Below are 16,599 nucleotides of genomic sequence, written 5' to 3'. Positions count from 1 at the left end.
AAGCAATGGCATTATATTCTAACAACTTTTCGTAAATCATTTTCCAATTTTTTCAATAATCATTGATAAAGGACGAAAGAAATCATTCAGTGGAAGAGGAAACTGAATCATTATCATAGATTAAGTAAGTGATCCATTATCATGTAGTATGATAATAACTACTATTTCATACTTCTTATATTTTGTGCTTTGTTCAATTTCGGTTTGTGCATTGATGTCGATATTCCCACATCCACAATCACTGAATAATACTGTGAGGAAGGGATAACCAGTGGAATTTATTCCACGGAAGGGGTAGCTAGAATAATCGAAGGACAACCCTAAAGCATTTGATATTACACATAGATTTATAGGTATGATAGAATATTGCTATGTAGATTCGATCCAATGTTTTTTATATTATTGTTTGATACTTAGCAGCTTTACACAATGATATCCTCAGAGACTCCGAAGAAAACTTTCAATGAATAATTAATAGAACTCTCAATTCTCATTTTCTCAATATGTCAGCAAGGCAGCAGCATTCAGTAACAATTTAATGAATAGTAATATAATTTATCATGATACATGAGGTAAGCGAATGCCTCAGTTCTTCTATTTTTCTTTGAAAACAAACATTGAATCCTATAATCACTGTTCATGATAAGGTAACATCATCTAACGACATTACGTTTGTCTCAAAGCTCTGACGACAGAGACTCTGCGGAAGGCTTTAATAAAGGTGTAAACCTGAAATTTCCATTCTGACGAGGATAAAATCACGCTAATATTAAATGTATATTCAGTTTCATTAACTGAGGATCGCTCTATGTGAGAGAAAATATGGTAAATCAAGTTTGGCAAAGAGACAGTCTCCCCGTCGAGATTACGGATGCATGCATAATGGAGCAGCAGGCTGATAAATTTTAATGAGTGAAAGAGCCCTTGTAAGAGGAGAGAGGTAAGGACCTCCCAGTTTGTTACTGGATGACGAAATAAGAGAGCCAAGTAATTCGAGTTGGAACACGTACGCGGGGCTTCTTTGAAAGTGGATGGCAGGAGGAAGAGAAGAAAGAGAAGGAGGGAGCTAGCCGGGGTTTGATGAGAAAGAGCGAGAAGGCAGTTTGTAAATTTAGCTAATTTCAAATGTAGCTCGCCTGCATGGCTACAAAAGACTTCACCGTAACCCTCCCTCCCCACAAAAACCCAATACTGCGTTGCCATTTGCTATATTATTGCCAGTCAATCAGGCTGCGGTCGATGCTAACTGACCATGAGCCCTGTTTTATACGCCGTACAATCTCTTTAAGGCCGTCCTCCGTTCCATTTAAAGCCGCTGTAAATAAGCTTTCTCTCAAACATTACGGTCCATTGTCACTTATATTACCGCATGCATAGCCCAACAAAAAACAGTTTGAAATGTGATTTGCGATCCTCCAAAACCAAATCGTTGATGTCTTTGTGCAGAATATAAGCCTTTAATGCGTTTCCGTGAAATGTCAGTATTGAATTACTGCTGATTTACTGTAATCTCTGCTCATCATTGTGTTTGATAACGATTTTGGTAGCATTCTGTGATTAGAATGATTAAAGAGAACTGAACTATGACAGAGGGGATCACATATATAACAGCATTTATTCCAAAAATCAAACAGTTCCATCAATAAATGAAATGATTCCATTAAATGATGATCAAATCCACAAGATTTAGGCCCATATATGAACCATTTTGGTCTAAACAGAGATCGATCAGCTGTTGATTTTAACTTGGAATGAAACACAGTCATCATAATGAACGCGAACTCCATGTAATCGTAGATTAGCATTAAATTTGAATGAAAAAGACTAAGATTAAATCAGTGGTTTTTTGACAATTTTCTTAGTCTTTTTCATTCAATATGAATAATTACCACAATATCAACTTCTCAACTACACAAAAAGCATTAGATTTGGATGACTCTAAGACCCTTAGATGCCTACCATGATATTATTCACCTTAGAGTTCAAATAATGAAAAAAGGGTTTCTTTCAGTATTTTTCAGTTCATATTCTATTTTCGTTTTTTTTCTATCTAATTAAGGGTTTACAAAAAAAGTTTCTTTCAGTATTTTTCTGTTCATATTCTATTTTTGTTTTTTCTATTCCATTAGATGTCCTATCATGATTTTGATGGCAATACCACATGATTGAACTCCATTGAAATTACACTTTACAAGTGACTCGATACCCTGAATGGAATTTTCCCTCGAATACATCGCCGGTGGGAAATTTTCTTCTCCAAATCAAATGCAGATCATGATAATATTGATTCGCAAACATTCAGTTTCATTTGATAATGTAAAGTGATTACGGATATCAATTCTCAGTAAAATCGTTTTGCAAATATAAATTCTTATTTGTGTTACCAATATCACATTCTGTTGTACCATTTATCATTATGAACTCTCTCTCCCTCTCCACATTGGATATCCGTTCCATTGCAATAACAGAGTCTTAATAGCACAGACTTCTAAGCCACATAATCAAGTGACTGTGATTGCTTTCAATCAATATTATTTGTCTCCAATTCAATTTTATTTGTCATTTACTAGTAATACAACAATCATATCATACATCAGTGTGAAATAACTGATACTTCATGAGTGTGGGAAGTTTAGTATTGTTAACTAAGGCGATACCGAATACTAGAAGAAAAGCCTTACAAAAGCATTACGGCAGCCCTACTAGATCTCACCAACAAGCGTTGTCGATAGCATGTAAATGCTATCACTACAAACTGTTATACTGCAATAGTTCCAATTCTTTATAATAGTCCACTTGACGTGATCCATGTCAGAGTAATTCGTCTCTAATTCAACTTGGTTTAGAATTCTTGAATAACTTGTTCGTTATGTTTTTAAAAAGTGGAAGAAAATTTATATGTTAGTGTATTTTTTAGTAGACATATTGGAATTGATTTCATCATGACGAGTTCAATTCAAGTAGGCCTAGTGCAGTTGAATTATACCTGGGAGGCATTCTATTGTGAATGTCTTATCGTGCGTGAAATATGCATGCTTCCGCCTTTGGGAATAAGGGTTACCTTTTTTACATAAGCTGCCGATTCCGGCTCCAAAGTGATTTCAAATAACGATATATAAATTCGTTCCTGTGAAGATCTATGTTATCAGACTTTACATCCTTGCAGGAATTTGTAAGAATTGACTTTTATGGGGATTCACGAAAATCCGCAACTCTTAAAATCGAATCTTTACTTTTTTAACTCAATTTTTTATATTATTTCCAACTCGATTCCATTACTTCATATAATTTTAAACCTGCTCTATTACATGGGTTCCCCATAGTTGAGTAGGTGAATGTCCAATAGAATTGAATTCCATATTTTTCTATAGACCTATTGTATTTTATTTGAGAAATTTTGTACTTTTTATGTTTCAATTGCTTTTTTGTATTTTTCAAGAGAATAAATTCATTTATTATTATTATTATTGATATTTTCTCACCAGTATTTCATCAATGTATAGTTCACTGACATTCTTTATTGATTCATACAATAAGTATATCATCAGAATGAGAGGGAGAGAAAAAATAAGGTAACTTTGTGCTATCCCTCTTCCAAATTTGTATAAGGTTACACATAGTCCGAAATAGGTTAAGTCTTGTACATTGCACTGACATTGATCATCAATGCAGCCTCTTTTTCGAAGGATGATGTAGAAGGAGATTGGTATTATTATGAAGAAGGTGAATAAAAAAGAAGATGAAGGAATAGAAGAATGAAAGAACAAAGAGAAAATGATGAAGAATGGGGTGAGCTATCAATCTCCATATCATCATTTTTCAGGAACAGGATAGATTCATTGAATTTTCGGGATTGATTTGATCTGAATCATGTAGGTTCCACAAATTAATAAAGGATACCAGTACATTTCTCCCGTAGATATGGATGACGATGACCGTGTGGTGAGAAGGCCGGAAATGCCTCTCACGAGGATCGGAGTTCAAGGCTACCCTACTGGTGTCCGGACGGCAACTATAAATCGAACCCTCTCAGTTACTGCTTAATTGTGGGCTGAACGCGACCAGATCATCAGCGCATTCCGACCGCACTCATCCAAACTCAACCAATACTGTTGCGTGGTGGAATAGTTTGCAGACGTGCAACGCACTTTATCATGTAAGACGCGGTCTCATTCGTGCTTGCTTGCCTGCTAATGGCGGATTGTAGGCGTCCTAGCCGAGCATAAATTCCACCGAAATGGCGGCGTAGCGGCATATAAACAAGCATACATTTCGAATGAATTGAACGCTGGTTGGGATTCAATATGTCGTTTGGCGTGTGTGGCTCCAGTATGTGAGTGTTGCATATATAAGTCGAGTGCCAACCCGAAAGCAATGCTATGTTCTCCGCGCACTCTCTCATTTGTATTATCGACGAATACGTTTCTCAGAACTCACCCGTTCCCTCCTCCATCTCTTCCTCTTTTTCTCCTCCACTTACCTCCCCCATCTGCTCCTCCCAGCATCGTGAGATATATAAATGGGTCACTCATGCCACATGTACACCATTGGCCACAGAACCCTCAATATTGATACAAATATAAAACACTCAGACACACTTGAACAAATAAATCAATCTAGAGAAAAAAACCAGATAAGTTGATCTGGTTGCAGTTTTCAGTGGGAGTCGGAATCTTGATTAGTCGAAACAAGAGGGTGTTAACTATTGATACCGATCTCTGAGATAGTAATAGTTATTATACAACACTTTGGGAGATTTTATTACCCATTACATGAATACAATAATTATATTACTTGTGAAGAGTGATTTATTAATTGATTGTTTATCACAAATGACAATGTATTGCCAGGTCTTGCAAGACCCATTGCATACTAACACTACATTATAATAAAAACAAATGAAAATGTTATCAGAACAGATAATAAATATGTAGATGAATAGATAACTTCTAGAAACAACCTAGACACCATACCTTTTGAAATGTACTTGAAGTGCATGTGCCTTATTCATGAAAGACTAGCACAGGTGACCAAGTCTTTGCACTGAGAGAATTTTATTCTGTAGAATGCAATTTCTTATAGCCAGGTGCCATAACAAAATAGAATGAGTATTCATTATATTGTCAAAATTGAGTGAATTATTATTATTGGACTTGAAAATTAATGGCAAAAACATAATTCAATTGGTTTCGAAACCGCAACCTCTGATTCATAAATGCAACCACTACCAATTACCCTACGGAATTATCCGAAGTTTCCTCTGTCTGATTGAGCTTCTATCTTTGCGTAAACTTTGAATCACAAATTGAATAGATTTTCCTTATCACTATATTGGAATTGATTGATCAATAGTAATGGGAATAGACCTCTAGCCATCCTCGGTAAATTTGAACATTGAAATTCAAAAGTAAAGTTGCAATTATTAGTTCATAGGTGATGATGCGTCAATCGTTTATTTCATATCCCGTACATGTCTGAGACAATTCCTTTCTCTATTAGTGAGATTTCAATAAACGTCTCAGGTTATCTTGGAAACAGATAGAAATTGTTGAGACTACACATGAGTGTAGATCAGTGTAAGTCTGTACACACAAATGACAATATTGTTGTAGATTGATTTGATAAGCTGGTATGCGGAGCAATTACTTGATCCCTCAAAGGTGGAGCTAGAAGGAACACCTTGATCAAATTTAACAGAGTTATGGCGGTACTTACTTTGACTTACGGAAGTGGAGCATGAATGCATAAATCATGAATACAGTCAGCAGAAATGCGATTTCTAAGACAAGTCAGAGGATTAAATTCGTAATTGAAATATAAGAAGAGAATGTGATGTCCAACCAGTGTTGAATTTGACTAGAACATATCCGTGGTCAGATCATATCCGTAAAATGTGTGACGTGGTATTTTAGCACCACAAAATATTTTTGAAATGAACTATTGAGCTTTAATAGAATTATAAAATAGAAAGGAAAGATAGCCTAGTCAAAGTACCACCCAAGTAAAATCGAATGTTATTTGTGATGAAGAGTAATCATATTATCTAAAGCGATAAGAGAACCAAGCAAAGTTGTAATTCAACAATAAAGAGAATTCATTGGCAGAAATAAAAATTATAAAGCGGCTTATTTATTATTGGCAGATCATAAAAAATAAAAGTTTGCATGTACATTTGAGGCTAGAATTCTTTGTTTTTGTTCTAAATGAATCAATCGATCTAGGATCAATTGACAGTTCTTTGAATCGATACCTAAAGAATCAGCTGATTGCTCGACCAACCAGTATGAATTAAATTATAAATCTTACTCACAAAATATATATTATATACACTAGGGAAGGTTTATGTAAATAGATAAGGACAACTATTATTGTTACACGATTTTTTATTGCAATCTAAAAAAGTATGAAAACCAAGAGTACACAAAACTCACATAAAAATTATATGTACATCATTTTATAGCATCATGTATCGAGATTTTATTATTAAAATACTTTTAGTCTATCATTTAATTCATTTATGTAACAAATTTTCATTTATCTTTGTATAACAAAGTTGGAGAAACCCTGAATCAGAAGTAACCAATTGCATTGAGTCTTACTAAGATTAGAAAGCCAATCAGAGGGAAGCTTATAAATCGTTCAAGGAAGAGATCGAATTTTTCTGAAAATCATTCCTCTTTGGCTTGTGATCCCGATCTGTGAGGACGCATGGAGATTAGGGTTCTTTCTTCCTATTAAATTTTAAAATCATCAAGCCAATCCCTTTTTAAATGTGAAATATTTGTAATTAATGTTTGATAATTTGTGAACTAAGTGTTGCTAAAGAGTTCTTAATTGTAATCTGTTCCCATAAATATATTTTTAATACTGAAAGAAATTTATAAGAAATCTGGACCACGCGCGAGCCCAGCAGAGATGAAAAGGACCTGCATAATTAATTATTGGAAATAATTAATTCACTCTACAATACCTTCAAGAACATCATTACTGTGAGTGTTAGTTCCAATGAGCTCATTAGCCGGCCTTTAATAGTGAATTGGGGAATTGATCAAAGCGCTATATAAATTAATTCAAGTTTAAGAAATTCGCAACGTGTTGAGTGCTATCATATAGTCTATAAGAACGTGTTATGAATTTACTTGATTTATGTAGGAAGCTTACTTCCATGCACGGCACGAACTCATAGAACCCTGAGATTGTTGAATTGTCATTTTTATTAATTATTATTATTGCTCATTGATCAAAGTCTGTCATGTTAAATCTACAGACCGAACAGGTTTTAAGTTGTAAAATTCTGAATTGACTGGAAGTCCACGTATCAGTATTAAATACAAATTTATAAATTTTAAAGCTCACAACCGTGAATGCTATTAAACCTTGTGATAATTGTTAAACTATTGAAGAATTTATATATATATTGGAATTATAAATATAAGAATATTTTATATATATTATTTTATGGGAATATATTTTATATTTTATGTCAGCATACAAAATCTTAGAAGTTTTTTATTATATCCTAACTCATCTCGTGATATACAGTTTGAGCTGTCTTGGTACTAAGAAATATTCGTCAGCAGCATATAAAAGCAGTAAATCAAATTATATTGATCTTATTCAGAGCATTTATTACTTATCATCCTTTGATGATAGAAATTCTATTCAGCCAGAAAGGTCTTACTGATAATTATATTAATAAGCCTACAGTATAATTATCATATAAGGATCCAGAGAACTCCTAGAACTGGCGTTGTAAGTTCAAAGGAATTTCAGAAGGGTAAATTGGTGTATACCTGTATTCATGACAAGCGTTTTAAGAATAAACTAGAAAGATCATAGTTGGTTTTCATTATTCTCGATTGAATATATGGTTACTGATAATCAGTCACCAATTATCTTTTTGACTTCCTTATTGGTATTTTTCAAGAACTTCACGGAAACGGCGGTAAGAGTTGTTGATCACCAGTCATTGAACCCTGTGGTGATTAATATATATTTGGAAAATTCATGCGTCTACCACTGAGCTAGAGCTGCGGTCTGAACCCAGCATTTTTGCGAGCCGGACGGCCTTAGCTTTTTGCGAATTTATTTGCAAAATAGGGATTTTAGCAACCGCTCTTATAAATATAAAGAATACCGCATCACATGTAAAGGATTTGCAATTTACCATTTTACAAATGCCACAAGACCGTTTCCTTGGAAGCCTTACTCCACAAGCAAATAGGCAAAAGAAGTTTGTATAGACCAAAGAAGAGATGAACGCCGGAACAGGCTTGAAGCCTAATCCATAACGACGATGGTGATAATTGATTTAATAACGGTTCTAATTGACCTATGAGCTTGGAATTTGTAAATTTCAACATCCAAGGAAAATATTGAAAATGAAAAACTGTGTATTCTCCTAAGAATGAGTGGGTAAAAGTTAAATTAATTCACCCATACCTCATTGCCAGAATTTTTATTTTGGAAAAGGATGTCACAATAATATTATCAAGCGATTGAGAGGCATTGATCAGAGCAATATTTTGGTTGGTGATCCAGAAGTAATGGTCCTGCAGTAATAATAATAATTATTAATATAATCATAGTTCTTAAGCGAAGATTGAAAATCAATATCCATATTTCCAGTATCTTTCAGGGCCTTGCTGTCATTCATCAAAAACAATAAGTAATGCGGGTTGCCTACTCTGCGCCGTACAATCATACCATCACTCAACATACTTCGATTCTCTTCAATGATAAGATTCGTTTTAATGATAAGAGTGAATTAATTATTATTATAAGACATTCATTTTTGTTGAATATGTCAGTGGATCATCCTGATATTAGAGGTAGCCAGCATGAGGTAGCTATTAGAGGTAGGTGTCTATGTTGTCCTCAAATTCGAAACTAACAAAAGTACAGGAACATTGAAAAATTGAAAAGAATAATTATTTCAAACCTTATGTCCAAAGCGAGATATATTTGTTAGTCACAGGTAATATTTCGGAATAGAAGTAGTCCAACTTTGGAGTCTTCTTTGAACATGATAGCAAATTCCTTTTTTTTCCTCGACGTTTTCGTAGAACTAGTTACAAAACAGATAAGATTCTGTATTCAGACGGTGCATGTATTCATGAAAAATACGCTGATAGTAGGATACTTTTGTTATTTTTGTTCCAAATCGAAATTATAATTGATAAATCCTTCATGGAACAGAAAATCTGGTGGAGTAAGACATTGGCTGTATTTTTTCCTTATAGTGTAGCGGATGATGCATGTATGCTTAGTAGAACTAAACATTGATTTTATAGTCATGGAATTATGAAGTTAACATCTATAATTCAATGGTTAAGACTTTAGAACTTATTGCAATGGGGAAAAGGACAAGAAATGAATCACTATAGCATTTAAATTTCACACTCCAAGACAACAGAAACGTGTTGGTGAATATCTCTTCACATCCGAAAAAAAGAGAAAAGTATAAGAAAATCTCACGGGTGTTTTTGTATAAGACCTCAACATGCAATTCTCAAAGAATATTGAATCATGGTTGAGCCATCAACCCTGGTTGAGTTGTAATCAATAGAGAACGCATTCCTCAGTTGAGCTTCCTGCGGAGTGGAAATTCAATCGATTGACAGGAAATTGAATTTGAAACGCGAATTCAGGTGAGGCAACTAGAATCAATATTGCTCTCATAACAATCACTGCTTTCAAACTGCAATGCTTTGCTTGTGACACCCATTCAATGAAATCTCCACTCAAAAGTGAAGAGTATCAACATTAGACTCGTTTCTATCAGTCCTCAGAAATCCACGATTCTTATAACCAATAATATGGTGACCCGGGTTCTGAAATTAATACACTACTGTTTGAATTTTCACCCAACTGTTGAATGGAATTTATTTATTTTCTATGTGATCCTTTCATGAAGAATTGAATCGGAAACTTCTATTTTATAGTTTATTCATGCATTAAAGAGATCTAAACCATGCAAACAATTATTGAAGCTGTGAAAGAGAGACAGGAGAAAGATTAGTGTAGGAGAACGGAGATTGTATAAGCTTTACTGCGCATATTAACTAATTGTGTTCAACAAACGACATTCTATTTGTATGGAGAAATAGTATTTTATTGACAAGAATCATATAAATGATACAATTCTTCAGTGAGTCATCACAAGCTATCAATCCGATGGTGTGGTTATGAATGACTGATTAAACCTATTCTCTAAACTACATGGTTTCGAAAATCAGAAACACACAATTTGGAGCCCTAAGAGGTCAAGATTTAAGTTTCTTCATGATTTAGATACACAGAGTTTTAGGAACATTTCAAGGATCATTTCAACAATTTCAAGAAATAACTTCACATTCTAAAGCCCTGATGGGTCGATATTTGAGTTGCCTCATGATTCACGTTTTGTTCTACCAGGAACAATTCAAGAATTGATCGTAACTTTTCTCATTCATCTGAGTTTATCATCACTATATCAAGAATTTATTCGACTTTTGAAATGACAGATCAAATGGATGTATGATAATCCCCAAGTCGGACTTTCGGGGGCATTTGCATGTCCAATGTTGATGATTCACTCCAGGATTTTTACCGTCCAATAAAGTTTACTGCGAGTAACTACGAGTTTATTACGATTTTTGATATTTATTACTTGGGAGCCGATTATGGACTCATGAAATCTGTACTGCAGAGGTAATTCTACGCTCCAGGTGCAATTCATCGCGATAATATCTCTGAGGGAGTTCACGTACATCACAGGATTATAATCAGGTCCAATATCACATGAAATTTGAAAGTTCTATTCAATTCTCATGCATTTCATCTTCAGTTTGCACAGTCTGCAGTATTATTAAATTCTACATCATTATTTCGCTAGTTGGATTTAATTGCATCTTTCCAATTTCAGTTAGATGTTCAGATCATACTACTCTGCTATGATGGTGAATTCTTGACCCAAGAATTTCAAATATATCTTCTAGAGAAACTCAAGGAACTCTTGACCCAAGAAGAATAGAGATTGAATGATTGATTCTTTCTATTTTGTGCAAGGTCTAGACATTGAGACAGGTTTAGTCAAAGTGATTGTTATATGAGAAAAATTGAGATCATTGATATTCATAACGAGAATTGGATGTTCCAGGAGAATGTGCTGCCTCATTTCAAATTGATTGGATCGTTGATATTCCAAAAATCAAGACTCTTCACAAATAGATCCGACAAGAATCTCGTAGGCTATGGCTGAATACGAATGTGTGCAGGAAGAGCTATCAATAAATGAATGAGTCTCATCTTCTTCTCTTCCTTCCCAAATCATTTGAGCAGTACAATCTTAAAGGTGACCTCAGTAATGGAATCCGATTGCTGAATCATCTAATGGACCGCCCAATTTTATTGATGACCTCAGAAATGAATTCCAATTGCTGAATTATTGAATGGACGGTTCAAGAATGATCATTCAATCAGATTAGTTGTAAATGTTAAGTAGACGATTTTCAGAATACGACCATGTTGAGTGTACGACGCACATTCATGATCCTGATATTGATCAACACTCCAATCTTCACTTGGGGGTTATCAATCTTCACTCTCCACTCAATTCGAACCAAAATGAAATACCTGCCTGATTTTTTTGGAATTTATTGAGTCTTGAATTTGTTCAAACCATGACGTATTGTTCACAAGAACTGTGAATCACAAGCTTCAATATTTGAATGAACTCAACTCCCACCATGACCCATCTACAATGATTATTCGAAACTTACTAATTTTGAAATAATGATCAGAGGAAAGATAAAATTTCAATAATAAATAATGATGTTCATTGTTCACTAAAATTTGTATTCCACGATTCATTATAATCGATAATTATGATAGCAGTGGATAATAATTATAATTATAGCTGGCAGTGAATTATCAATATCAATCAGGTCTGAACTACAAATTCCGGTTCAATTATCTCTGCATGAATATTGACATAATTCAAAAGTGATTGGGCCGAGGAGTTATGAATGATATGCTGATAAGGAGGAGTTGAATATTGATGAACAGTGAGGGTTCATAAGGATGAATAGTGTGAAAAGAGTCACACCATTTTCCAACACATCGACTGACACCAATTATGTAGCATAAATACTTCTAATATGGAGTATCATGAGTATTAGAATGTTAAGTAATGACATATAATAAAAGTAGAAATGAAATGTTAGGTAGAAGCTATTCTTGTAGATGAATAGAGTCTTATTGTCTTTTTCCTTCAGGGCTACTTTTAATATAAATAAAAATATAATTCTCAGTTCCCTTTTAAATTATGTTGTCACAACATGTTACCGACATTAATGCCATTTTTTTGATAATTTGAAATGGTACTGGGATTTTCATTTTTATTTATGAAAAGAGCCGTTGATCTTTCCATCACTTTCTCTTACTTATGTTTCTACCATAGTTGTTCATGATATGAGATATCATCAATAGTAGGATATTGAGTATATTGATAACAATATTATTGTTATATTGTTAACAATAAAAGTAGAAATTGATGGAATATTATTGAGTAGTAGCTATTCTTGGGAGATGACGAGAGACACAGTGCTTTCTATCACATTTAGTTGAACCTGTATCCAACGTAGTTGCTTGAAATATAGAAAACATATTGAATATCATGAATAGAAGGATATTGATAGACGATGAAGTGAAATTAGAATATAGAATTAGAATTAGAATTATTGATATATTGTTAGCTATCCTTGGGGGATGACGGGAGGCACAGTATTCTCTATCATATTCAATTATACCATGTATCCAAAGTAATCGCTTGAAATATAGAAAATATAATTCAATATTGGAAATTAAAGAATATTGAGTGACAATGAAATGAAATTATAAATGATATATTGTTGAGTAGTAACTATTTTCGATGATGAAGTGAGACACAGTGCTTTCTATCACATTGAGTTGAGCCGTGAAAATACCGTAAATGCTTATAATATCACGAATAGTAGGATTTTGAGTGATGACATAATGATTGCGAGTGAGTGTGGGTGTGAGAGTGAGTTTTGGTTGGAATGTGAAGAGGAGCGAAGAGCGTAATGGCGTGCGTAGGTGATGTAATGGAAGGCCTGTGGCTTTATCGATCCACAACTCTCAACTCAAATGACAACACATAAGTAGAAAACAATAAGTTATGTTAGTGATGTGACTTACCGTGTGGTAGAGAAGCTATGCAAGCGACTAACACAATGAGGCTGTACACTGCCTCCATGACGGCTGGCTCATAAGCTTGCCGGGTGCATGTTGACCCGGATCTTTGGGATGTCCCTTGCGGAGTGAGCCAGCATCCCCACTAGGAAGCCCCTGGACCCCTACTACCCCGCCTGATAACATTCGCCTTCCCCCACCACGCCAGCTACTACCCACCTCGCTTGCAACGATCTCCGTCATCACCTGACTCCACCCCCACCACGCTCCCAACATCCCATCGCGCTTCACCACCCTCAAACAACATTGACTCTTATTAATAAATACAATAGAACCTATCACAACAGTTTACGGGACCAGAGAGCACAGTAACAGACCGACTCCCCATCATTTTTCACAGCCACGTTCTTCATTAATTGATCTCTGGAGAGTATCATTCTCCCGAGACGCCATTATTTTCAACAGCCGTGCTAAAATGTTACATTATCCCGACAAACCAATGTCTGACATCCTGATGAGCTCAATTTTGATGACTATTCTGCAATAAAATAACCATCATTCCATGAGATCCAACACAGTGATGTAGCAGTAGTTCTTACTCTTCTGAAGGCAAAAGATTGGAATCAACATCATCTAATATTCATGTAAACAATGATTTCAAGTCAGGGAATTCATAGTATTTTGATGATGATGATGATGCTTTGGAAACTGATTATAACAAACTGTTTTACTATATTATAACTATTACAAAATGTCACTATAGTATACAAAACTGGACACTTGATATTATGAATACCCGAGACCGGTCGTGGTACTAAAAAGATTACTAATGATGCTATGTTCCATCGAAATGAACCTTTAAAGTAGCCCTGTAGAAGTAAATGATGAGAAATTATATATTCATCAATATGAATCATACATGATTGAAGTACCAATCAATTTGGTTCACAATAATTATATTGGATGATCCACCAGATTTTAAGGTGCGTACAGACCTATATGTCATGAAAACGTTCATTTCACTCTCCATCTGCTGCTATGCTTATCATATCTTTATCTTACTGTTGCTGTACAAATTCAGGTATAATTAGCATAGAATTAGCCGATCTAGAGTGAAATTCACGTGTTCGTAGCGCATAAGTTTGTTCGCACCTTTACAGGTAAGTTGAATCAACCGTGCTTCAAAAGTGAAATTGAATCTTGACGTATTAGTAGTGTCAATATTATTCCCTTACATACTCGAATAAGAAGCTCAACTACCTGAAGTACTTCTGTTGTAGATTACAGGAATGGATACTCGTCTCACCTGATGAATAAATATCGATAAATGTATTTCATAGATGTATTTTGTAGATATCGATTTTCGAAAATTCCGGACGTATAAATCAGAATCCTATACTATCAACCGAGCAATTTCTGTTTATATGTTTAGATGTCTGAATGTTAAGATGTTTGTACATTCTGATGTTTAGATGTTTAGATGTATATCTGTATGTGACCGAATCTCGAAAACAACTCTAACAATTCTCACGAAACAAAGTAGGTTTATGATATGAAAATTCGATTGCACTAAGTCTCAACCCTGAGATAACTCGCTGAAGGACATTAAAAGGATAAATACGTAGCCTACTTTGAAAAACAGCTGGAAATTTTGTAGTCTGTCGATACCGTAATCCGTAATGAAAGCGAGTGACTGTGTGGGTTATTCTCTTTATTTATCTTTTTTAAAAAAACATGTTTACTCCAGAAAGTCCAAAATAGTAACCGGATGCTGTTAGTGTAGAATAGTACATAGTATATTAACACATATTGTAGCAAACATATAGTATCGTACATCATTCTAAATCGAATTCATAGTATATCTATTTGTAATTGATGATTTATTTGTGTTTTGAAGTGTTAATAAATTGTTATTTTGATGAGTGATGGTAGCTTAACCTAGATTTTGATTTGGACTGTAGTATGAATTTGAAAAGGGACAGTTTTGGGTATAAGCTTGTTGTGCCTCCTCATATAACTGTAAAAATAATTGTACGACTGAGAAAATGAATGAATAAATATGAACTATAAATTCAATCTTTCGTTACAATTTTTTCATACTTTTACACTCAAGAGCAAAGCTCGGTCCCCCGATATTAGATAATTACATCAGATTAGATCATACCAGAAGCTGTGCTAGCCTTTGATCATTCATACTGAAAACATCGAGTTCAATCAATAGTATACAATTTTCCCCCACTGTGATAATTGATGAATTATCTCAATCTCACGAGGGTCATCATGCAATGGGATAGATGTTGTGTTTAATATACATCTAGTGCATTATCACATTCCCATCCCTCATCTCAAAGTTATCCTCCCACTTATCTTCTGACGCACAACTCTGATTATTTTATTGGAAAAGTTGATGGTGAAAACAGAAAGAATATTCGACGATCTGTAAACTATCACAGTCTTCACTTCCCTATTCACAGCGCCGTCAATGAGAGGAGTTTTTGAATAACGATTGGAGATTGCTATCTGACAGGTAAAAAGACCATCACATTTACGTGTTCCGTTGTCGGGTGTTGAGGATTGATAGAAGTGCGCTGCACGCTCGTCTGGTGGGGATCATCTACAAATCTACGTTTCTCCCGCATCAATCACCAGACAGACTCACACATACACACTTGACTATTCTCCTTTGACACACTCACTATTCTCCTTTGCACGAAGCGAATTGAAAATGCTTGATGGATGCTATATTGTCACTTCGCATCTTCACTGAGACTCCATTCACAGCTCGCACAATAGAGCCAACTTCTACTTCACTTGAAAACATTTTCGTCAACTTATGATGGGAATACGAGCTGATGTTACATTTATTTTCAAGAAGGATTCAAGAACAGATGAAGACTCTCAAGCGAGGATACTATTGTGGACGGTTTATTCCAGTTTTGATTATATTAAGGTTTTTTGCGGAGAAAAAAACGTTATAGCAAATAATGACCAATCTAGCAAAAATGATCAATAGTAATAATCATTCGCCATGATGATGATGATCGATAATTTGATTAGTTCATGATTATGTTAATCAATGAAATCAGAGGTGTAGAAGTTGATTTGTAAATCTCGAATCCATTGCATAACGTGAACCATACGTGGATGATCATGCAATCAGTATCAATTTCAAAAAAAATTCATAAAAAATAATTGTTTTCATGGATTGATTATGTTAGTGGCTGAATTGTATGTTAAGCGGGAGATGATTAAGTTGATTCTATTGATTCAATGATTGTTTTAAATTGAATGAGGAAGACTAAGAAATTGTCAAAAACCACAGATTTATTGATACTTAGAAAGACCGGTTTCGGTTATTACACCATTGTCAATCTCAGATAAACTAAAACTAAATACAAAAGCAGC

The 16,599-nt window shown here is 34.5% G+C and overlaps 1 protein-coding gene across 12 annotated transcripts in view; it reads right to left on the bottom strand.

Moving 5' to 3' along the window:
- LOC111047517 (neuronal acetylcholine receptor subunit alpha-7) overlaps positions 1-13,318 on the bottom strand; it is a 215,879-nt gene extending 202,561 nt beyond the window's left edge. For 11 of the 12 annotated variants that reach the window (XM_039420550.1, XM_039420552.1, XM_039420551.1 and 8 more), the window contains exon 1: positions 13,201-13,315. In XM_039420550.1, the coding sequence (XP_039276484.1) occupies positions 13,201-13,258 (58 nt within the window). In that variant the 5' untranslated portion in view covers positions 13,259-13,315. Of the gene's footprint in view, positions 1-13,200 lie in introns of all 12 variants that reach the window. The other variant, XM_039420553.1, reaches the window with a different exon arrangement.
- Between the last annotated feature and the right edge of the window lie 3,281 nt (positions 13,319-16,599).

This window comes from Nilaparvata lugens, chromosome 2 (genome assembly GCF_014356525.2).
Source record: "Nilaparvata lugens isolate BPH chromosome 2, ASM1435652v1, whole genome shotgun sequence".
NCBI lineage: Eukaryota > Metazoa > Arthropoda > Insecta > Hemiptera > Delphacidae > Nilaparvata > Nilaparvata lugens.
This window is presented reverse-complemented; position numbering and strand designations above follow the sequence as displayed.